The 23,594-nt window shown below is 43.5% G+C and overlaps 1 protein-coding gene across 1 annotated transcript; it reads right to left on the bottom strand.

The window, feature by feature from the left end:
- Nucleotides 1-7,940: 7,940 nt before the first annotated feature.
- On the bottom strand, nucleotides 7,941-14,186 carry BMP10 (bone morphogenetic protein 10). Its single transcript, XM_025867658.2, has 2 exons — nucleotides 13,853-14,186; nucleotides 7,941-8,881 (listed from the first exon to the last, which is right to left on the bottom strand). The coding sequence occupies exons 1-2, from the start codon at nucleotides 14,184-14,186 to the stop codon at nucleotides 7,941-7,943; spliced, it is 1,275 nt and encodes a 424-aa protein (XP_025723443.1).
- Nucleotides 14,187-23,594: the final 9,408 nt, after the last annotated feature.

The following is a 23,594-nucleotide window of genomic DNA, read 5'->3' as shown; positions in this document are numbered from 1 at the left end:
CTCTGAATAGCCCACGTGGGAACGGAAGGATAGCTACTTTATTTTCCTCTGGCTCTTTCCGTTCCTGTAACCTGCAGAGCACTAGCTGACGAAGGTTGCCACATTTAGCAAATAAATGCACAGGACACCCAACTAAATTTGAATTTCAGATAAACAATGAACATGTTTTGAGTATAAATATGTCCCATGCAATATATGACACATACTTATACAAAACAAGTTATTCATTATTTATGTTAGATTCAAATTTAACTGGACATCTATATTTTTCTCCGGCAATCTGACATCTGGCTCCAAACCCCACAAAGCAGGTGCGCCTGGCCTGGGGAAGCTCAGATGCTGTGACATGATTCCACTATATATCCCTTATTCAGGCCTGGTTTCAGTTACGCTTTTGCAAAACCTTCATAAAAAAACAAAAAACAAACCATGTGACAGTTGCTGCAAAAGCCGTACCAGGAGCTGGTCTCATGTAAATATTATGTTAATTAAAACAGATGGGTCTACAGCATAAACAAAACAACCGCAGGGGGCTGGTTTTTGTTCTGTCTGGGTTCCTTAATATAGTAATTCAGTTCCCATCTTGTTAGCACTCTCCTTATCAAGCATTGAACCGGGGTATAAGGAAGTTTAAATTACCAGCGATTGGAGATCCGTTTTCTAAACACTTGAAACAGATGGTTTATTGCCTGAAAAGCATGCTTCTTTTCAGGGAGTGGAGTGTTGAGCTTGGTTATTTCAGGAAAATGTTTTGTTGTAGCGCATGTACTGACGTCAGGTTTGCCACATTGATGAAGTGTGTCCCCCACAGCCACCCCCTCGCCCCTGGCTCTGTTCCTTCCATTGAGTTTGCTTACTGGGCAAAGGTCTCATTTTTAGTTTTGCCTGCTTGCTCCTTCAACATTGCACTGGGCAAAAGCCTACGTACTCCTCCTGTAGAAACCTCTCGCAGCCTCCAAAAAAGAGCAATAACCATGCAGAAGATTTTTTAAAATAAATGTCATTTGAGAGTCTACAATTGATAAAGTTGGACACTCTCCTAACTGAGCTGCAGGGAACCTAACGAAAAGATAATTTCCTTTTTGGCCATTTTTTGGCGACCTCAGACCAGTCCAGGGTCACGTGTTCCATTTAGGGGTCACATCTTTTTCATCTCTTTTAATCTAGAACAGTTTCTCCATCTGTCTTTGCCTTTCATGGATGGGTTTGAAGAGTACAGTCTAGTTATTTTGTAGCATGGCCTTCTCATGGGTTCGGGTGATGTTTCTGCGTTCGGAGTCAAGTTAGGTTAGGCATGTTAGGCAGGAATACTCATAAGGTGTTAGCACCAGATTTTCTAGCACTATTCCCATGCAGTGCAAGAAAGTTGGCCCTGTGTCCTGTGAGTGAAACTTTTCTGCCAAATCCTGATTTGACCGTGGTGCTTCCTGCCTCCCACCAAAGAATCTCAAGTTGAACTGAATGGCCTCAATTTTTTGTAAGATTCTCAGAATCACATTTAAAGGTGAGAATGGATTGAGGTGTCCATGTGTTTTGGGGTTTCCTTCTCAGAACGAGATGAGCACTTTGGCTCTGTGCTAACAGTCTGAGGAAGGTTAAGAGAGGGCAGGAACTGGTTCTTGTAAACTGACAGTTCGGGAGAGTGAGTTGGAGATAATCACATAATCCATTTATAACCACCCAAGTTAACAAGCTCTCACCTTCTCCAAAATAGGCCCCTTATTTACAAATAGTCACTTCTGGCCCAAAAGTGGGCTCCCGTCCACGTGACTAGAGTCACATGCAGCCCTGCCTCATGGCCTTATTTTCCTGCAACACCACCAAGACCAATTCCCATTAGGAACGCCATCGGAAACTGTATTCAATGCATAATCTGAGCTTTGAAAATAATGTTTTCTCTCACTCTGTAAACACACTGTCCGCCAGGATAACTTGCAGCCGTGTCTCCCCAGTTTGATCCCAGGCTGTCTCAGTAGATAAGAAACTCCTAGAATAATGGTGGCTGGTCCTATGCCACCATGCTCAGGTCAGACCACATGCGGAGAATGGGTACAGGCACCACCCTGTGAGAGACAACCACAGGTGGAATTATTTATGGAACAGAATGAATAAGTTGCTAAAGAATTCAAAATCAAGTCAGAAGAACGGCTTTCCCGGCCTTTCTAGTCCAGCCCTGGCCCGCGCCCCATCTTGGGTTCTCAGCTCCTTTCCCTTCATGACTCGAACTCTTGTCTTGGCCTCCTCAGTTCTCCTGATCCTGAGGGACGAAGACTGTGCTCTCTGCTGACACTTTTGTCAGAGAAAGCCTGCCAGCCGGGACATCAGAAGATTCTCCCCAAAAGAGGTACACGATGATTGTCCAACAGAAGGAATTTTAGTTCACCTGGCTCTGTCTCTATGGCCTTCAAATCCCACATTCTACCATAGAAATGAACTTCCTTCCAGAACAGGCAGCAGGGTCTGTCAGTCCAGCAGGCCCGCTATCCACTCAGGGGCCAGGCCTGGGCCAGGTGCAGACCTTCTGTTTCCAACTGGCTGAGGGAGCTCACTGCGTCTGGCTGTGTGCTCAGAGGCACACCATCGCAGGACATAGGAACAGTGGATCCGGAAGGACCGGAGAGGCATTTGCACGCCGAGAGGCTGTCGTCAAGATGGATGCGATGTGTATGTGCCCCGCCCCCCAAACTTACAAACTGGGAAGTTCTGAGGGACAGAGGAGACACTTCAATTCCATAGAAGGAAGAGATCCCCGTAACTTTCTGCTTACCTTTGTTTCTCCTACAGTGACTTGTGCACATAGTGACCTACACGATTGGATAAATAGAGTACCATCGAGGCAGAGCCCTCTAAAACTGTAATAGGTACCTTTAAGAAGGTATGGCACTCCCTTCTCTTTACTAATATTTGCAGAAAAGATTGAAAATACTTTGGTGGGCTGCTGGGGGCAGTTAATAGTAACATGTTTACAACTCTGTTCTAGCCTGAAATTCTATGAGGTTCCATAATCAAATTTCAGTGAAACTTGGCTTGAATGTGCTTCTCAAAGTAATATCTCTTTCATCTGCGTCATTCTAAATTCGAAGAAGACATATTTCTCGGTCGTGGACCAAGAAGAGCTCATTTCATTTCATTTTCTAGCTATGTCTCTGGCATTCATGGGATTTACAGAAAGTTGTGTGAAATGGGAGAACCACATAACAGAAGCTCGTTCTCTGGTTTAGAAGCTAAAGCCAGGACACTGTTTCTTCAGACCACTGCTGTTCTACTGATACGGCAAGAAGTTTTAGTCCACCTGGATTTACTGTGAGATGAAAACGTAAAAAAAAAGGGGGGAAGTAGGATTAGGGGGGAGTGCAAAAGACATTTCATCGTAAGGAAAAACAAGTTGCAAAGAACTATGATCAAAATAACGTTTCCATTTTATTTAACATAATGACTTTGAATGTACACATTTGGTTTATGAACACCGTGTAAAATATCTTCATCTTCGTTTAGTCTAGTCATTACTACAGAAATCTGGACATAAATGATGAACACGTTTTACACAAGGAAAGAAATGTGCATGCTTTTTAGCTGGTTGTGCGTGACTGTGGTTTTAACAGGTTTCCCGTATCTGTGGCGGTTTGTCAGAGGGGCAGGAGTGCGCACACCTCCCCCGTGCGATCAAGCCAGACACACACAAAACAAGCGCTTGTGTGTGAGACAAGCATGCCCAGCACAACAAACTGTCATTCCCAGATGAGGTTGTTGACTTAGGATACATTTCCGCATCCAGAAACACCCTTTTTTATGCCGCTGATGTACATTACATACTTTCCTTCCACCGACTGTGTGAAGTCAAATGTCCTCGTTGGAAGTGAGAAAATGCACAGACGTACAGCCGTGTTCCTTTTTCACCAGAACTGCAAAGGGTGAGGTATGGCCCACAGTGACTCTGTGAAAAGGTCCACCACCCTTAGGAAAGGCAACATCCCTTCTGCACTACAGACAACTTGTAAATGGCTTTGCCACAAAGCTTCTGGGCTTTACAGGTTGTTGATGGGTCCAGTACGAAGTAATATGTAAAATTCCTTTCTGTGGAAATCTGTTTTACCTGAAGAATATAGATTCCAAACAAAACCAAAACACGTACTAAGAGTTCTGGGAAAAGTATTTACCATTAATTTCTTGGGCCAAAAATTACACCACAGGGAAAGAAATTAAGCATTTTGAGGCTGACTCCCTTGGGAATCCCTAAATCAACATTTTTTTTTATATTTATAGAGTAACTGGTCTAACTACAAATGGATCTGTCCAACTGGGTCTCTGAATTGGTGGTCAGTGAAAGCAACGGATACAATCAGGAGGAAGCACCTAGTTTGGGGAATGAAAAGCCCAATTAAACTCTGCCTCCACTCACTGACCCGCAATCACAGCCCCTCACAGCCTGACAATATTCGCCTCTCACGGAAAAATGACAACGTATTGGTTAAATGTTTTCTGGAACGCCTACACTTCAGTTAAAACTACACACTATCCAGTTAAAACTATACTATTTACAAATGAGTAAATATGCCACCGGGCTCACAGCATGCCTGCAAGACACAAATATACAAAGTGATGGCAAGCTTATTGCAAGTCCTCTTAAAGTAACAGGAAATTTTAATGCAAAAAGGCAGATGAAAATACAGGCCATAAATTGTAAAGGAGCCATACTCTGAGGAAGGCATTATTTGAAAGGCACTGTTCTATCCAAGAAGGAGTCACAGACATTAAAAATAAAATATTTGATATTCTACACTATATTACAAAAATAAATATATCCATCAATAAATAGTTAAGAAGCCTAGAAACTTTTATATGAATATTTTGATTGTTGGCTGTCAAAGTCCCTCTGCTACACTCCTCCTAGAGAGTCATTTAGGTGTACCAACTTCAGTGATGATAATTCTTCCATAAAAGAGTAAAAAAGACTGGTGTAGCATGCAGCCAAGGTCTACGACCAGAGAGGACATTTAGTGCCTCCTACTTCCTAAGGATCTGACAATTTCATGGCTTCGTGTTAATGCAGTGATGGAGAAGATGTGCAGACGTGCTGCAAGGCGCCTGATGGGGGGGGGGTCTCCTATTTATGGTTTATGCCTTTGCATTTCTTGATGAAAAAAATGCAACTAGCAACATTTGGAGAACCAAGATGTGGCTTTCGATATTCTTTTTCCCTAGCGAGGAAACAAATCATAGAAATGCATGTTTATGTCTGGCGGTAGTATAAGGACAAACATCTGGGATACACAGACTAATCACTGACAGCCTAGATTTTCACACGTCTTTAACAGAAGAGTGATTATAAACGCTTGCCACAAGTTTTCCCCCAAAACCTGGCCGCGTCGGCAGAGAGCACGCAGAAAGCAGGGTCTGGCACATCCTAGTGTCCAAACATCAGCATGCTAATAACAGCGGGTGCCAGGGCCTGCCCACATGTCTCCTGAGAGCAGCCTGCTCCGTTTTCAGGAATTTTGCAAGCCGCTTGATATCACATGGGTAGCCTGAAAGAGGCTCTGGTGAGAGTATTTACACCATTGAAATCTACACATCAAGAGGGCTGGCCCTAAAGCTTTTACCAGCACATCACTGTTGTATATATTTTATACATAAAGAAGATTTTGCTTGATTTTTATCTAACCAGAACTATCCTGCTCAGCTGAGGTTTTACTTTATATCTATTATAGACAGTGTCCTTTAGAAAGGAGAAGCAGTACCGTAGAGTAACTGAGTATACAGGGTGTACCGTGGATATAAAGGATGCACCACACCCCACTGAGGGCTCTAAGTGTGGCTATCCAAAGGCTGTTACACACACACACACACACACACACACATACACACACACACACGCACTCATGCACACCATTTTATATGGAGGCTCTTTCATGAATGATTCTGAGTTGTGTGGCCATCTCAAATTGTCAATTACTGTATACTCACTGATGGTCAAAACTGCACTTTTCTGGGGCAGTGAATTCCCAGGATCTGCCCTCTGGACATCAGTAGACAGTGGATGTACAGAGCAGATGTCCAAATTGGGCAAAATGTCCTTCAAAATAGCTTCCTTTACCTCTATTTTCTAGTGCAATATGAGTTTATAACCCCAAGAGGTTTGTGAAAGGGAGGCTGATGGTTTCCCAGGGTAAAAAAAAAATGCAGGACTTCTTAAGGAAGCATTCAACGGGGTGAGTGGGGGACAATGTACTAGAAACTGCATTCCTAGAAGTTTGAACCATCAGTGTCAGATGCCTGGAGGAGTCAAAACAGTTTGAGAACTGCACTGCTCTGGTTCTTCCCGCACAAAGATCTTGCATAGATGGTGGTGCTGGGGGCTGCTAAGATCAGAGCCAGAGTCTCCATGTCCTTCCAACTAACCAACTGCCGGCAAACCCATTAGACCATCCCCATCAAGAATGCTTCCCAGTCCCTTAGTCCTGGTCAGTTCCAAACCGGGAAGACTGCTGCAGAATGGGAGGACTGGGAAGCCTCCCACGGGGCAAACTTGATTTCAAAATTCAGGCTTAGCTTTGGAGTCGTTTGTGTGTGTGTCTATTTATTAATTCATTTGTTTAGAAGTATCCTTTTAGACCCTGTTTCTTTTTTCTTATACTTAAGTGTTCTTCATGAACAAAACATTTCATAAAGAATCTTATCAGAATAAAATCAAATTAAATATTGGGAGGAAATCTAGAAATTAGAGCACTAACTCCACCCACCGTGATAGCAAATGCTTTCAGGTGTCCCCCCTCAACCCACAGCAAGGGCAATGAAGGCCAGTGAAGACAGGGGACACAGGAATGAGAGAAGGATACGAGGCACCGGAGCAAGAGAGAGAGAGGGAAAGAGAGAGGTGGGAAGAAGCAAAAGCAGAGCTGCGGAGGTAAGGGAAACATCTTAAGAATTGAAGCAAAATATTAAGAAGAGTCCAACAGACAGATCCCCTCTGATTTTCCCCCTCTTGGTCTCGGGTAATTTTATTTTGTCCAAAAGATTTAATTCTCCAGTTAAAACTGTTTATAATTTTACACACACATCCTAGGATAGCATCTGTATCCTTTCCCCTCCTCTCCTGCAAGTGCCCTCCCCACCTCCTCTACCCTCTGCAGCAGTAAAAGCCAACACACTCGACCTTGCAACCCTCTTATCTCAGGAACATCCTGAAGGCCCCCTCTGTTTTCTCTCCTTGACCAGGTGCTGCCCTCTAGAGCGCAGTGGGTGCTCCGTGGGCTCATCCTTTGCTATGGTAACTTCAGGCCACTGCCTCTGGAAACCCTCTGGTTTCCGTATTAAATAACCCCTCCCCTCAAACCTGCAGCATCCTTTACCTGGTCCTGCTGCTCTGAGCAATGGCACAAACTCAACTGATAAATGCTACACCTACACATCCAGTAATATTTGGGAAATGTAATGCTTCCTAGGCGGGTGAAATTCTTGGTGCTAATTATCTCGACATAAATCCTACCCAGAGAAGAGTTGACTGAGAACGTACCATTGGTTTTTAATATATACACATTTGATTGAGTCATGCACACGTGTGAGTATAATCCACCTCTATAGAACCGAAAGAGTTTTATGAGTTTATCTATGTACACATATACATACACAAATATCTACCATTGGACACACTGTTTCTGCTTGGGGCTTGTTGTTTTCAAATTGACCTAGAGGACAACTAGGGAGGCTTGCCCCTTGCTACTGGAAGTGGCATTGCCAGGAAATGGCAAGTCCAAAGAAAAACAGATTGGAAGGGATGAGACTGTATTAGCAAAATATGCATTTCGTACAACAAACTGACCTGCCCATTTCCCTAAGGCAGCAAGACTCTATGATCTGTACACTCTTATTAAATAATCTCATTAAATAGGAACACAAAATATACACATTTACAGTTATTAAATAAGCACAGGACTCCTCTTCTATCTACAGCCACATTCGGAGACTGCCATGCCTTCATATTTGAACTTGTAGGTGACGACGCCCTTGTCTAAATAGAGGATGGAGATGGGCTCTAGCTTGGTGGGCACACAGCAGGCTTTGGAAGCCTTTTGGGAATTCTTGAGGTGGACCAAGGCCTGGATAATCGCATGCTTTGTGGGTGTGAGATGCTCTGCCAGGGGGTAGTTGCAAACCCCACGGCATTCGTAGGCTTCGTATCCAGGTGGGGCGATGATCCAAGAGTCCCAGCCAATCTCCTTGAAGTCAATGTAGAGCGGGGTCCTCTTACAGTAGTTTCCTTTAGCGTTCCTTCTGATGCGGGCAGTGGAGTCATAGATGATGTTTGACCTCATCTGCAGCAAAGCTTCTTCTCCTGGCCCACTGGAATAACCGTCCAGGCCCAAGTGGTCAAACTCCAGTAGTTGCTCATGGGCGATCATTTCATTCAGTTCCTCCTTCCGCTCCTTCTCGCTGCTCTGGTCATCAGAAAACACGACAAGCAAGGGGACATGCTTATTCCGGGCACTGGTGTCTATTTCCAATTGTCCCCTGCTAGCGTCCTCGGCTCCGTCATGTCGGCTCTCGATGTGGACCTCCAGCTGGTGGGTGGATGAGCCTGACTTTTGCCAACGTCTAATGGCATCGGTGACATCAAAAGTCTCCCACTCGCTGTTGGTTCCGTAGATCTCCCCTGACACCAAGACCAGCATGCTTCTTTCACCCTCAATGTCCCCTCTGCTCTCAAGTACCTCAAAAATGGTAATTTTCCGGTCTACTCCATCATATATCATGCGATCTCTTTGCACCAGTGTGTACAACCTGAGTTCGGCCATGATAACCTCTTCATGGTGAGGAATCGACACATTGAAGAGGAGAGGGTATTTTCGGAGCCCATTAAAACTGGCTGGCTGGGAAAACAGATCTGAAAAACAAAAATCAGATTTGTAGTATGTCACAGAGGAAAACAGATGCTTATTTATGCAATAAGAGGGGCTGTCTGTGTGGGAAGCTTGAATGAGGGGGACGATCAATGAAAACAAACACAGTGTGAAATTTCTCCAACAGAAAATACTGAAAGGTCAATGGTAGAATGCTAAACTGACTTAAGCTGCCAAACTAAGACAGAAAGTGGCTGCCTAATGAATGGGAGAACACTTTCCCAACCTTGCTTGCATAGCTTATCAGCCACAGAATTACAGAGCTGGGAGGGACCCTGGAGAGTGTGCAGGCAAGCCCCCAATTTTCCCAACCAGTAAAGAGCCGTCAATGGAACATGGGGTGGTTGTTCTTTTTTGGAAGCTTTTCAGGGATGAGCACTTCCTGGCTTTTCATATTTGCATTCATAATAGGTGAAGATTCCCCACATGTTTGGCTGAGCACTGGTCTTCCTAAAAAAGCCCCACGTAGATCGGAGCTTGGTAAACTATAGCCCGTGGGCCATATTGGGCCTGCCTCCTATTTCTGGAAATAAAGGATCAGGGGAGCACAGCATGGCCCATTTATTTCCATGTTGTCAGTGGCTACTGTTGCAATACAATGTCAGAATTGTGACAGCACATGGCCCACAAAACCTAAAATATTTACCATCTGTCTGGCCCTTTACACAAAGAGGTTGCTGACTCCTTCTCTAGACACCGAAGTCTGACAAGGTCAACAAAATAGCCATAAACCAAGGGGGTCACAGCAGTTAAATTTTGGGCGTGTGGTCTTCAACAAGGAGGAATGGGAGAAAACAAACCTTGGGATAGATTGGTTGCTTTAGTCGTGTACACTCAGGACTGACATGGAGTTTGGCACATAAGAATCACTCAGAATGTTTATGAAATAAATTGTTAAAGGTCCTTTAGTCTCAGAAGCATACCTCCAGATATTATCATGTTGACTTCCTATCTGAGAATTTTATAGGAGCCCAAAGCTCCTGTATACTTGCCCCTGGTAATACATGACTACAAAATGTCCCTGAAGGCTTTTATCATCCATCAGAGGGTTCCATGACACCAGAGTGCTAAGGACCACCAATTAAGGGGTTCTTTGTCATCTTTGGCAGTGTTTTCCCAACTGTATACCCAATTCATTCTTTTAGTAGGGTCCCTCTTCCCGATTGTACTCTTTAATATTTTGCTTTAACTTTATATGATTATTTTTTTAAATGCACATCCAACTTTTTTTATTTTTATTTTTTTTATTTTTTAAAGATTTTATTTATTTATTTGAGAGAGAGAATGAGAGATAGAGAGCGTGAGAGGGAGGAGGGTCAGAGGGAGAAGCAGACTCCCTGCCGAGCAGGGAGCCCGATGTGGGACTCGATCCTGGGACTCCAGGATCATGACCTGAGCCGAAGGCAGTCGCTTAACCAACTGAGCCACCCAGGCGCCCTATATGATTATTTTTATACTTACTATCTTTTAGGCCTGTCCTAAGTAACAACATTCATGAAATGACGGCATTGAGGTGATTGTCATGTGAATTTTTTTTTCTGATCCACATTAATGAAAATATATAATAATTTCACATGATTCACAGGTTTCTCTGTGAAGGGTACCACTTAAAATCATCTCATACTCTGCCAGTGGGAAATACTGGCCAATGAGATGAATTGACACTCTCTAGCATGACTCTTAAAACTAGCTATAACCAGGCCTTACCCTCTTGATCTAGTCATAGTTCCCATTCATCCCCTACAGTACATGGAACATTGTAATTGAACAATTGATATTTGTGGAAAGGTTCAAGAAACTGTAAACCCTCCTATTTAGAGTAGATGGATATCTTCACCATTTGCCAAAACACTCCTTTGCCTTTCTGTACACCACACCTCTGGAGATGTGCTTCTGACCCTTAGAAAGCCTTCTCTCCTCCCCTCCACCTCCCTAGCTGTGACCCCTCCTTGTGGGACTTTCCCTTCTTCACCTCCCTATCTAGACATTTACTGCCTTCTGGGTCACTTGAATATTTACTCTTTTTTTTTTAAAGTTTTTATTTAAATTCTAGTTAGTTAACATATAGTGTAATATTGGTTTCAGGTATAGAGTTTAGTGGTTCCAATATTTACTCTCTGTATCTCTCCTTTGAGCTTTGCCATTTCAGTTTTCTTTTTATGAATGGGTCTTCCCAACCAGATTGTCCTCATGCTGGCAGGAAGCCCAGCTTAAACTCCTTCTATGCCTCCGAGCTACCACGATGGCTTAAACAGAGGCAATGTTTCCAAAATATAAACTAGTTGATGATTCTGGACATCACATCAAATTGATTTATGGGCATGGCATATGTCCTTAATACATCAAGTAACTTGGGGAGTTGTCCCCTCTTACAAGAAAACAGAGACTTGACTCTCGTAGGACAGGGAGCATGAAAAGACCAAAAATGGGGGAGTAGACTGGTTGCTCCGTCCATGAGAAAAGTGCAAAATAAAAGCTCATGGTAGTGGGAGGAAAGGATTAATTACAACAGAGCACAAGGAGACTTTTGGTGGTGTTGAGTACGTTCACTATCTTGATCGTGGTAATGGCTTCAGGGGATGTTTATATATGCCAAAACCTGTCAAATTATACACTTCAAATATGTGCAGGTTATTGTATGTCAATTATACATCAATAAAGTTGTTAAAAAAATAAGTTCACCGTGCAAATATACAAAGTAGTATATGGAGGCGTTGCGTTCTAGGCAAGGGAACTGATGTTAGTTGAGCATACTTAAATGTGTCAGGGTTTTGTAAACACTGTTTCATTTAGTTCTTACAATGACCATTTCTTGCTATTGTGTTTGTTTTACACCAGAAGAAATCAAGCTTCAATGCGGAGGACTGACTTCCCCAAGATGACAAAGTGAGGTCAGAAGCGGTAGGAATTCAAGTCGTGGTTTTTCTACTTTAAAGGTGCATTTGTTTTCCCCTGATTAGTTAGAGTTGGAGGAGAGGTTTTTTGGGGTTTGGTTTGGGGGGCTGCAGGGCGGGGATGGTAATTGTCTCCAAGGCAGCTGCACTGTGCAGACCCAAAGAGTCAAAAGAGAGACAGGAACAACCATTAGAGTCAGCCCGGTGCAGGATCCATGTCGTCGGGGCTGTGCATTCCACCCGCATAGCGGCAGAAATGCGGGCAGCTCAGTGTCCACAGACAGATCCGCTCCTGCTTTCACTGGTCTCCAGTATTAAGACTTTCTGGAGGCCCCTGGGTGGCTCAGTCGTTAAGCGTCTGCCTTCGGCTCGGGTCTTGGTCCCAGGGTCCTGGGATCAAGCCCCTCATCGGGCTCCCCGCTCAGCGGGAAGCCTGCTTCTCCCTCTCCCACTCCCCCTGCGTGTGTTCCCTCCCTCGCTGTGTCTCTCTCTGTCAAATAAATGGATACAATCTTAAAAAAAAAAAAAAAAAAAAAGACCGTCTATAAACTGCACTTCCTGACCTGCATCATGCAAATCCCCCATGGGAGAAATGAGAACTAAAAAAACTCCTGTTTTCCCTGGGCATGTGAACATTTTCCCACCTACGCTCCGAACTAGGCACCCAGGGCTCAGTGCTCAGAAGTGCTAGGAAGGGTTCCCATGGAAGGAGGCTATTTATTTTCAGTTCAGACTCACCCCCAAAAGGAATCATTACAGTCTCTCAAATAATTTCAGTTTGCCATTTCCATTGTTACTAAATGTTACTGAGTAACATTTCCAATGTGTTACTGAATACCTAAAACTTTGGCAGTTATCTAAATTTTAAAGGCAAATGGTATCTTCAGGACTGATCAATACCCACTCCACATTTCCTCTAATGCCTAGAATTTAAGGAATTCCTTAGTAATAACTAATGTTTTTCAGCAATTCATAGTAAATGCAATGCTTTCTTACTCATAACCTCTTTGAAATCTCTCAGTTGTGTCACGTAGGTATATTATCCCCAATATACAGATGAGAAAACTGAGGTTCAGAGAAATTAAGCTCATTATCCACAACCACTAAGTCAATCCTGACTCAAAGTTCCAAATCCTAAGCTATTTTTTTGCTGCCACCTTTCTGCTTTTAAGAACAGCTGGTCAACATCAATCAAAACCCTCTTTTGTGCCCTGTTAATGACAATGGTAAATATTAAAGAATTCATTTCTTTGAACCCACATCTTTTACCATGCATATTAAGAAAAAATATATATATTGGCCTACTAGCACCATATTAAATAAAAGATTAACTTGCTAGGTCATTACATTTAGTCATTGAATAAAGCTGAGGGAGCTAACATCATTTTCTTGCTGATATTTAAAGTTTGCGCATTGCTATTCATAAAGACACTGAAATAAGCTGGATCATTAACTGGGCCATGCATACATCCTGGACATTATAAACAGTAATCAAGGATGTACATGTCACATAAACACAACAATTCTTTAGGAAGAACCTCTAAAATACAAGTTTTCATCCTGTCTAAATATTTCTTAAATAAGGTCAGAAAATGGAAACACATTCAAAACGTGAGTGAAGCACAAGTCACGACTTTTGGGTTTTGTCTATTTCCATTCTAAGTAGAAGTTGACAGATTTTTTTTAGTCAATTAAAAGACAAAGGGAAACTGAGACCTATCTGGAAAATAACAAACAAAGGTATAGTAGTAACCCAACATTAATTGCTTGTATTACTTGCGGTTCAAATTAAAAAAATTTAAAGACCGAATTATGATGTCAAAATGGTGGACACTTTATGACTTTGAATTAAAAGATATTCTTTAGTACCTTTTAATAACATTTGGGAAATGACCATGAAAATGGTATAGACCAAAATGTGCATTGTTTTTGAGTATCTGTGTACATACACCCTTACATAGATGTATTCACCCTTACCTATGTTATTTCCATGCACTGTAAATTAACCTCTCACTCCTTGAAAAAATCCAAGCCAAATTCATCAATAAAATGTAAACTTACCTTCATTCTTGAAACTCCTAATGATGTTGGCTGATGGCATGGAGGTACGATCTGTTGCGAATTTGTTGTAGAGTTCCAGCATGTACTCGGGTGGGTCCACCTTGGCCGAATCCTGCGAAGGGATGTCAGATAGGTTCAGTGTCTTGAGAAATTCATTTTTCATGCTCTGCAGCAATGTATTAAAGTCGACACCATCTTGCTCTGAGAAGACATCATCGAAGAGGGGCATATCTTCTTCCAGAGGCGACTGTTCCAGGCTCATGATGGGGCTGCCAGAAACCGAGTGAGCCACCAGGCAGAAGAGAGCGCACAGCTGCAGGGCCAGAGAACCCATGACTCTGCTCAAGCCCCCAGGCCAACCCAGGAAGGTTTAGCTCTCCTGGGCTCTAAGTGGCAGTTTTATCTTGTGGAGCGTTAATGTCTCGTGTCACTGGAGACAAGTTTGGAAACTCTTCGCCTCTCTCTCCCTCCCCCCCACCACTCTTCCTCTCCCCCCAAAAGTCAGGTTGCAGTAATTGGATAACGAAATCCCCTATAGGGGCCTAGCCTTTCTTATCTCCCTAGTGTAAACTTGTGCACCAGATTTTGTTTCTATCTCGCGATCCTTTTTTCTTTTAATGAGCATTTTATAAACATTTCCACATTCTGACACTGGCTAAGAGATAGGACAATTTTCTCCTTGCAGAAGCTCTGCTTCTCTTCCTTTCAATTCACTTCCTTTTGGCAGGAATGCCTAAATTCTGCTTTTATGTGGTTCGCTTTCACACATGCATAGAATAGATACTAAGAATCAGCACAATACACATCATGGCCCCCGGTATTATTAATTCAAGTGCTGGGGCTTCCATCTTCACATCAACAGTTCTGAAGGAAGACCAAATATCCAACAGCTCCAAGTTAAGTTAATAGACATAAATGCATTTCTATAAATTTCTAGAAGCTTACATTTTTAGAAACAGGGAAGTATTAACTTCGCGGTCAAGGGCCTTTTTCATACAGATTTGATCTGGCTAAGTGGCTTTTGAAAAATAGGGTGCGTGTTTAATTATAATAGCAACTCAAATTTATTAGGTGCTTTCCTATAAACAGGCGTTGTGCGAAGTGCTTTACATCTATCACCAAATGTGCTCCCTATAAGAACCCTGTTATTATGCCCATCGCGCATATGGGTCATTAAGGGTCAATAACTTGCCAGAGGTCACAGAGCCACAAAGTGATAGAGTCAGGATTTGAATTGAGGCATTCTGACTCTTATGAAAAGGAAAAAACAGTCAGACTTTTAAAACAAGTGTTCCCTGAGACTAGGGCAAGGGCAGAGGTGCTGAAAAGCGAAGTCCCAGCCTAACCCTTCCCCAGAGAGTCCACAGTCAGGAGGCAATGATTTGCAGCTGGATGTGAAGCTCAGGTCCTTCACCCAGGTGATGAATTACGAGGATGACAAAATCTCTGCCCACTCCATCCTTATGGCTACATCACATGGATCAGGTGGCTCCGAGTGAAAGTTTGACAAACCACATTGTTGGGCAGATGAAAAATGCCAAATGCCTTTGTCTGAGAAACAATGGTGAAATTGACTGTGTGCCTGGTTTAAGAAAGACAAATGGAAGTTCATCTCACTCTCCAGCCCCAGTTAGTGGCGGTAGCAGCTTGGCGCGGTCGTGATGGTCCCGTGGACGACCCCTGGAAGCAGTGGGACTGGTGTCTCCTGACTTGTTCAGTGCGCTCCCTGTGCGATTAGGGTGCCCGGCACTATGTGCAGAAGGCTGTGTCTCGGTATTTGGTACACTGGAGTACTCTCTCAGGTTCTGAGTTACATTTTAATTGGGTTAGCTACAGTATCTCCACTATCCCTTTTCCTCTAAGCCCCCTATGGAACTGTCTTCTGAGTCTTTCCTCCCCTAAAATGTAAGTTTACAACAATTTTTTGAACTACCATAAAAAGACTTGTATTTTGAGGAAAAGTCTCTCCTCAAAATTGTCCATGTGTCTAGTAGCTGTTGATTTTGATTCAGCGCTCTGTCTTGGTGAAAGGTCCTGCTCCTACATTAAAAAGACAATTGCAGACTGAAAATAGATTTAATACCCTAACAGGCCCACAAGTGAGTGAGTCCAACCCATCCTGCGGTGGGCTTGACCATGAGGCTCCTGACAGCATACCAGCAGGGTCCTTGTATCGTGTCCTGCATCAAAACAAGCACCCGTTTCTCTTCACCCACACACAGATGTCAACGCACACTCCAAACCTCTAAATGGCAGGCATGTGCGTGTAACTGCCACAGGACAGCCAAGTAAGTGGCGGCACTCAGAGCCCGGGCGCACGGGCTACATGGGTCAGGAAGAGGCACGGACATCCCGCCTTGCCGAGTTCCAGCTCTTTGCGTTCTAAGGGGAAAGACAGGCAATTGAGATTTCTACCGGAGCCCCTGGACTCGGTGTTCGAGGAACTGTTGGGGTGAATACATGGACCGGTTTCTGCATCATAAACGTTTATGTTTTTGGCTGACTTAAAGACAAAACAGGAAAATATCTATAGCCACATCTCAATGCCTGTGACTTCTTGAAATGCAAAGTCCCTAAGCCCCACACCTGCGCTGGGGTGGAGGAGGAAGGAGACTGGGCTCCACGCATGGAGGAAAGGGGCATAAGCTTCCACGCTCTTCTAGGCCTGGGGATACCTTGCATTTTAGCTGCAGAGTTTTTATCCCCATGACTTTGCCTAGAAGTTTTTCCTGATGGCTCTCATCTGACTTTAAAAGGTCCAAATATTTTCACATTCTTTTCCCAATCTTGATTTTCTGGACACAATCTATTCTATTACTCTGCACTGATCTCATTATTTTGGATTCTGCTCATTTGGAATGTGTTGTAATTCATTTAGAGTGGATGGAAGATGACTATTTTGCTGAGCCAAAGACGAAAGGCACATCTAGATATTTTAAGTGAACCCCCCCAGGTGGAAAGTGAAATATTAACTATATATCATGCTTTTCAATCCTACTGCACAATGCTCCCAAGTCTCTGCTTTACAAAGTTTTGGGCCAACTCTTAAGACTAGTTCTAATAGCTGTACTCACCTATAGGATCTGACTTAACTCCATTGGATTCTCAAAGCGATCTGTGATCCAGGGAAGGTTGGAACCATTGAACAACACCCGTGTGAATTCTACTGTGCCCGTTAGGACTGAACAGATCTTGAATAAATGTCATCAGCCAAATTCTCCTGACTGACCAAAGGTCAGTGAACTTAGGAGGTCTTTCAGCGTGACTCCAGGGCTTTGGAACCACTTGCACCTTGGACCCCACTTCAGAAGCATGACACTACTCTTGCTTACCTGTTCAGGAATTTTCAGGACTTTGAGGGATCCCTTCTCAAACCAGGTAGGATAATAAAAATATTTAATAAGCTATGTAGCAGGTCCCAGCCATCAAAACAGATTACAAGCTAAAGTGCCAGAGCAAAATCCCAGAGACCTCAAGTTTCACTTACTGAGCTCTAGATCTTGGGGAGATTGGGGTGGGATGCTGGCGGAAGGGCTTGGGCAGCAGCTATTTACCTGCCTGTCTGGGAATATTTCGATATTTCAGCCTACATATTACTGTTGCACAATGAATGCAAGTATCGCCTAAAATTCCTAAGCCAGAGTTCTGCAAGCTCCATGCTGTTAGCATTTGCTAACTCAGCATGAGGATAGATAGCCTGCACTGGTTATTATTCCCTCGCCTGTTACTAGAATCTGCTTTCTGGCTGTTCTCTCGTTCTCCAGCCCAGATCTCACCCACCGTACCCAGGCCTAGGAACCATGTGGGCTGCCTCTGCCCTCAGAGGGCTCGGAGAGCTCCTGCCCTTCTCCTCTGAGATCATCCACCCCAGCACCTCCTCTAGGATTGGAAGCTGCCTCGACAGTGGCATCGCTCATCAGTCTAGATTTCAGAGCCCGCATTTTTAGTCGGGGAAGTGTTCCCTTGCCTCTTCTGACCCCACAACATTTAGGTTGCTACTTACCTGAGGCTTATCAGTCTGTCAAGTGTTTCTCACACAACAACACACAGGGGCCATCTCCTCCATTCAGCTCCTCCAAGTCTGTGATTTAAATAGTCCCTTACCTCTTTCCTTCTATAACCTTCTGCATGGGCCCTTCGTTCGCCAATAATGAAGAATTCTCATCAATAATTAGGCTAGCAATAAAAAAATTCAGGCCTTTGTCTTTCCTTCAAGATTTCTTGTGCATTCCTACTATGTGCTAGGTACTGTGCAAAAACAAAACCTGAAGAAAATGGACTAAACCAGTGACCGTGTAGACTTTGCTTTCCAGCTGGGAGAAGAGAGACAGTAAAAAAATATACAGATAAAGTGTCTGTTGGGTGGTGATAAATACAGCGGAAAAAAACAAACCAAAGTAAGAGGATTAGAAATGCCAAAGGCAAGGGGTGGCTATTTCACTGTCAAGGCTAGGGAAGCCCTCCCAGGTAGAGGTGAGGGCACCAGCCATGCAGGCCCATGAAGGAAGGGCATTGCAGGCAGAAGGAACAGCCTATGCAAAGACTCTGAAGCGACCACATGTTTGGGAGGCGTAAGCATCAGTGAAAAGGTCAGGATGGTTATTAAAGTCAAGTGATGGGGAGAGTTACAAAAGACAAGGTCTAAGAGTACGCAGGGGCTAGACCAATTAGGAGGTCATGGATTGTTTTTTTAACAGCCACACTATACAGATACACAACTTTGCCTTTCCCTTTCTGTCACTGACCATTCCATCTTAAGGGTTTTTCATGTTGCCACACAGTCTTCACAACTGTTAATATATTAATGCATTTGCTTGCTTGAAATGTGGGTCTGAAAAAGAGAACCCATGGAATGCTCAAATAATGTTTATTCTCCATAGAATACCACTGGGCTCAGGGGTACGTGGAAACTAATAGTCTGTGCCACAACACGTCTTGCCTGGATTGCAGTAAGAGGCTACTAACTGCTTCTGTCCTCACCTCCTAGCAATTTATTCTCGACACGGCACCTAGATCCTGATATGACATCATATCATCACTCCTTTCCTCACTCAAAGAAAAAGGCAACGTCTTTCAAAAGCCCTCATGGCCCTCCATTACCTTTCTGGGGTCAATGCCTCTTGCTAACTCCACTCCAGCCCCAGTGGCCTCCCTGGTATTATTTAAACACTCCATGCGTGTTCTCGCTTTAGGGCCTTTGCTTCCCCTGCTCCTTTGCCTGAAACAACCTTTCCCCAACCCCCACATAGTCACTCTTGCCCCCTTCAAGGCTTTGCTCAGAAGTAACCACCTCAATGAAGCCTACCCTGAACCCCCTATTCCAAATGGCAGCTTGCCAAGCAATCTTAAACCTACTTACCTACTCTAGCATTTCTTACCACCTCCCAACATAAGATATAATTTATTAATATAGCTTGCACGTGGTTTTCTGTCTGTCTTTCTCTGCCCCCCACTCCTCATTCCTTAGCAAGACCATGTGCTCCACAATGTCAAGGATCCTAGTTTTGTTCACCGATATATCGTTAAGTGCCTAGAGCTTTACCTGGCACATAGTAGTTGATACATAGTCACTGAAAGACCATTCATCTAAAACCTCACAAAAAATTAATTTATCATTCTAAAATCTTATTACCATATACACAAAGTGTTTATATAATGTCTATAAAAATGTGAAGATATAATAAAACTGCAATAACTGTGTATCCAGTTTTAAACCCAGTTTAAAAGTGGAAAAGCCTACAGTGAGTACAGCTGGTTTCTCCGCCTCAGGGGATCTAGAGACACTGGGTTGTTCTTGGAATCTGAGTTCAGCCCATCTAATCCCTTCATTGTATAAGTAGTTTATTTTGGTTAATAGGAGTCTTTGCCTGAAATGTGGGCCATCAAAAGTATATGGGCAGATCTCATGGCCACCCAGGAGGAGAGACGCCTGTTCATTCTGACCTCCTCCCCTCCACCACCACCCTGTGTTCTAGACCCTTCTTCTTCTTAGAGGGAGCTCCTCTCCTTTCCTCTCAGCCCCTTTATTAGAAACAAAACAAGCAGAAGACGTTGTTGAGGATGCCAAGATCCTTTTCATTGTCTGGGACGCCCACCTGTCCTTCCCTGCCCTGCCACCGTGTGGCTCAGGCTACCACCGCAGGCCACCCTCTAGGACACATGTTTGTGCCTTTTGTCCCTTTTTTTCTCGTAGCCTTGCAACAACCTTGTGAGCACGGTATTAATATCCTACGTGACAGGTGAGAAGACCGAGGCCCACGCATCGGCTTGTGCTAGCGCTCAGCTGGTACCCCGCGGGAGGGGAATGGGAACCTCCGCCTGCGGCCCCCAAGTGTGTGCTCTCAACCAGCAGCCCCGGGACGACTCAGGGGCGCAGGCACTGTGTCGGGCACCTCTGGGCGGCAGAGCTGCCTGGGAGGAAGTCGGCTCCTCTCCCTCCGACCTCTCTCCACACTCCAGAAGCACTCGGCTTCAGTGGCTCAGTCAGTTAAGCGTCTGCCTTCGGCTCAGGTCATGATCCCAGGGTCCTGGGACAGAGCCCCACGTCAGGATCCCTGCTCAGTGGGGAGTCTGCTTTTCCATCTCCCTCTAACCCTCCCCCTGCTTGTGCTCTCTCTCTCTCTCTCTCTCTCTCTCAAATAAATAGGTAAGATCTAAAACAAAACAAAACAAAAAAAACCTACAGCAAAACCCTTCCCAATTCGTCTCCTTCGCCTCAGCAGATGTGATCACTAGACTGAATTTTCTTGAATTTTCTGCTAATCAATCTGTTACATTTTTATGATTTACTACATATGAACAAATCCCTAAAAATACAAAGTTTAGTTTTGCTTATTTTAGCTTATATGTAAATTGAATCACACTATAAGTTCTCTCGTATGACTTGATTTTTGCATTCAACAGGATGGTTTTTGATGCACGTAGGTTGATGGACGTAGCTGTGGTTCATTGATTTCCACTACTGCATAGTTATGGGTTTTATAAATATATAAAGATTTTATTTGTCCATTACACTGTTGATAGACACTTAGATTGTTTCTTTTCTCCCCCCATTCAATACAGTGCTACTACAAATAATCCTATTGGCAAAATGTTTTCCCAAATGATTTTCCCAGTTCTGTTTCTCACAGGAGTCCCATTGTTCCACATTCTTGCCAACACTTGTGTTGGTTGACTTCAAGGACTCCAGTTGAGGCTTAGGGGCGCTCTCTTCTGTTGCTCTCCCCATTCATTCCTGGCATCTGCAACAGAGCATGAGCTCGTCTTCTGGACAAAAGGCACAGTTAAAGTTGGGAAGCAAGCACTGGTTTGAAATATTGTGTTGGCTCCCACAACTCTATGATGAATGATTCAACCCATGTGAATCATGATACCCAGGAGCAAAAAATGTTATTGAGAGACAGGATAGGAGACTTCTCTAAATGTAGCAACATTCCAAGTTCATGAATAAGAAGACAACATAATAAAGATGTCAGGATTCCCTAAATCACTACATAGAGTCGAGAAAATTTCAGTCACAATCCTAACGGGACTTTTAATAGGACTTGAAAAGATAGTCCTAAAATTTAAATGTAGGAGCAAAGGGTTAAGAATAGCTAACATACTCTCGGAGAATTCGATGAGAGACTTCTCTTACCAAATATTAAAACCCATTAAAAATCAGCAATAATCAAGACGGTGTTGTGTTGTTATAGAAATAGATCAAAACAGAAAAGAGCCTGGCAAAAGACTCACAAATATGAAAAAACGATGCATAATGGCTGGCATTTCGCAAGTAAGAGGGAAAAGTATCAGTGATTTGATAAATGGTGCTGGGGTCATTTATTGGAAATATTGATTGCCTCCTTCACTCTTTATGCAAAAATAAAATCTAGATGGATTAAGGCCTTGCTATGAAAGAACAATTTTGAACCTTGTGTTGCTGCTCTAGAGGCCCTGGGAAGAAGTTCTGGGAGAAGGGTGCCTTTCTTCCTAAGAACTAGTACCTCATCAGTGAGCTCCAACTCTTGAAAATAACAAGAAGATAAATGGTTATCTTATACACCTTTGCTCAAAAAAGAAGAAAAGACAGCCCCACCTTTAGAAAAAGCACATAAATTGATATTATCCATCAAATTCCAAAGAGACACAATATTATTATGATTATCAGCTCAAAAAAACAAAAAACTTCACCAAGAATTTCTTAGAATAGTGAGTTCCCCAATTACATTTTAAATTGAGTTTTTTCCTCCTTTCAGAAACACATTTATTCATGGAGCGAGGCAAGCTTTTGTATGTTACAGAAGATTACGTTATCTGTATCTTAAGTAACATTTTCATAGTTCTCCGAAGCTAACAAAATCTTTTTTGGCATGTGCTTCTTAAGTAGTAAAGGCTAAAAATGAAAATGCCCACTGACCTAGGAGATCCTATGAGTGGCATAGACCGTCCATCGGCGTGCTCTTGGGATCACTCGAGGTGTCTGACAGCGGCGCTAAGCAACCATCCAGAGTGCGAAGACAAAGACGTAAACCCAGCCAGGGCGCTCTGCCATCACACTGAGATAAGTCAAGCCCTTTAACACCAGAGGCTGCTAAGGGTTTATTCCACACTCTCAGCAAGATAAGCTGCCATTCACGCCTCACAAGACACTCAGATCTGGAAAGTAGCTTAGAGGAAAAACTAAAGAGACGTGAATAAGTCTAATTATTTCGGGGAAGGAAGCTAGTAGATTTTCTGGTTGTTTGGGCTCCAGTTCCATGAGAAGCCATGAAAAGCATGTCTCCTGGGCTTTCCAAACATGGTGATGTGGAACAGGGGAGAAGAATAAACCCAGGGTCCTGCACTAAGTCCCACTGCATGTCAGCCATTTGCCCCCGTGATCGGAGTCTCATTTTGCTACCGTGGCATTTATTTCCCCATTTTACAGATGAAACTGAGGTCCAAACGATTAAATGAATTCCCCTGAGGTCATAGAGATTGGAGAAACTTGGATTTAAACTCACTGCTTCCTCCAACTTGTCCAAACAGGCTGAAGGTCCATATGGTAGGGCTCTGAGAGGGTGGATAGGGCATGATGTAAAACCTTGACCGCATGGTTATATGCATAAGTCAGGTGTAGAGTGTTGGACTTCTCTGTACTAGCTGTTAATGTGGTTTCCCTGAAGGCTGAATGCACACGTTAAGGTTTTTAGATTTCCTAGGATGGTTCCAATTTCAAATGTTCTGCCCTGTTTCCCCAGGACAAGCAAAATATGACTCCCCTTTCTTTTTTCACTAAGAAAATATGGTCCCCTTGTCTGTAGAATTCGGCGTACCTATGTTTTGCACACACATTCCCTCTTTGAGATCACCACCAGGACCTTCCCTAGAGAGCTGTGAGGTCAGGGCAAACACACTCATGATATTGAACTTGGAAAGTGACTAGTGTAAGAGGATGGATACCTGGAAGACAAAAAACGGACAAACATGGTTTTGTTTAAAAAGAGTCATTTCCACCAAATCAGTTTGTGAATATCAATGTTCCAGTATGAGAATGCATGACCATAAGGAATGTTACAAAAGTAACCCCTTGCTCCCCAGTTTCATGAGCCACAGAGGCAAATCCTAGAACTGAGACCCGTGCCTCTCAAAGTGGGAAGGAACACCAGAGGTCAGCCTAGCTGGCCTCAGACACTCTGCAGGAAGGGAGAAGGAAGGAGAGCGAGACCTCCTTATCAATGGGCAGCCACTCTTCTGAATACTTTCACTTGACAAGTTCAGA

The sequence above is a fragment of the Callorhinus ursinus genome, unplaced genomic scaffold (assembly GCF_003265705.2).
Source record: "Callorhinus ursinus isolate GAN/ISIS: 27379988/994484 unplaced genomic scaffold, GSC_fseal_2.0 scaffold10, whole genome shotgun sequence".
Classification (NCBI taxonomy): Eukaryota; Metazoa; Chordata; class Mammalia; order Carnivora; family Otariidae; genus Callorhinus; species Callorhinus ursinus.
Note: the sequence above shows the minus strand (reverse complement) of the source record. Positions and strands in the feature narration are given on the sequence as shown.

Excerpts from the sequence above, each read along its gene's own strand:
- BMP10 (XM_025867658.2), bottom strand. The coding sequence starts at position 14,186 with ATGGGTTCTCTGGCCCTGCAGCTGTGCGCTCTCTTCTGCCTGGTGGCT. Across the intron at positions 8,882-13,852 it reads TAGGAGTTTCAAGAATGAAG|ATCTGTTTTCCCAGCCAGCC; the intron begins GTAAGTTTACAT and ends TTTGTTTTTCAG.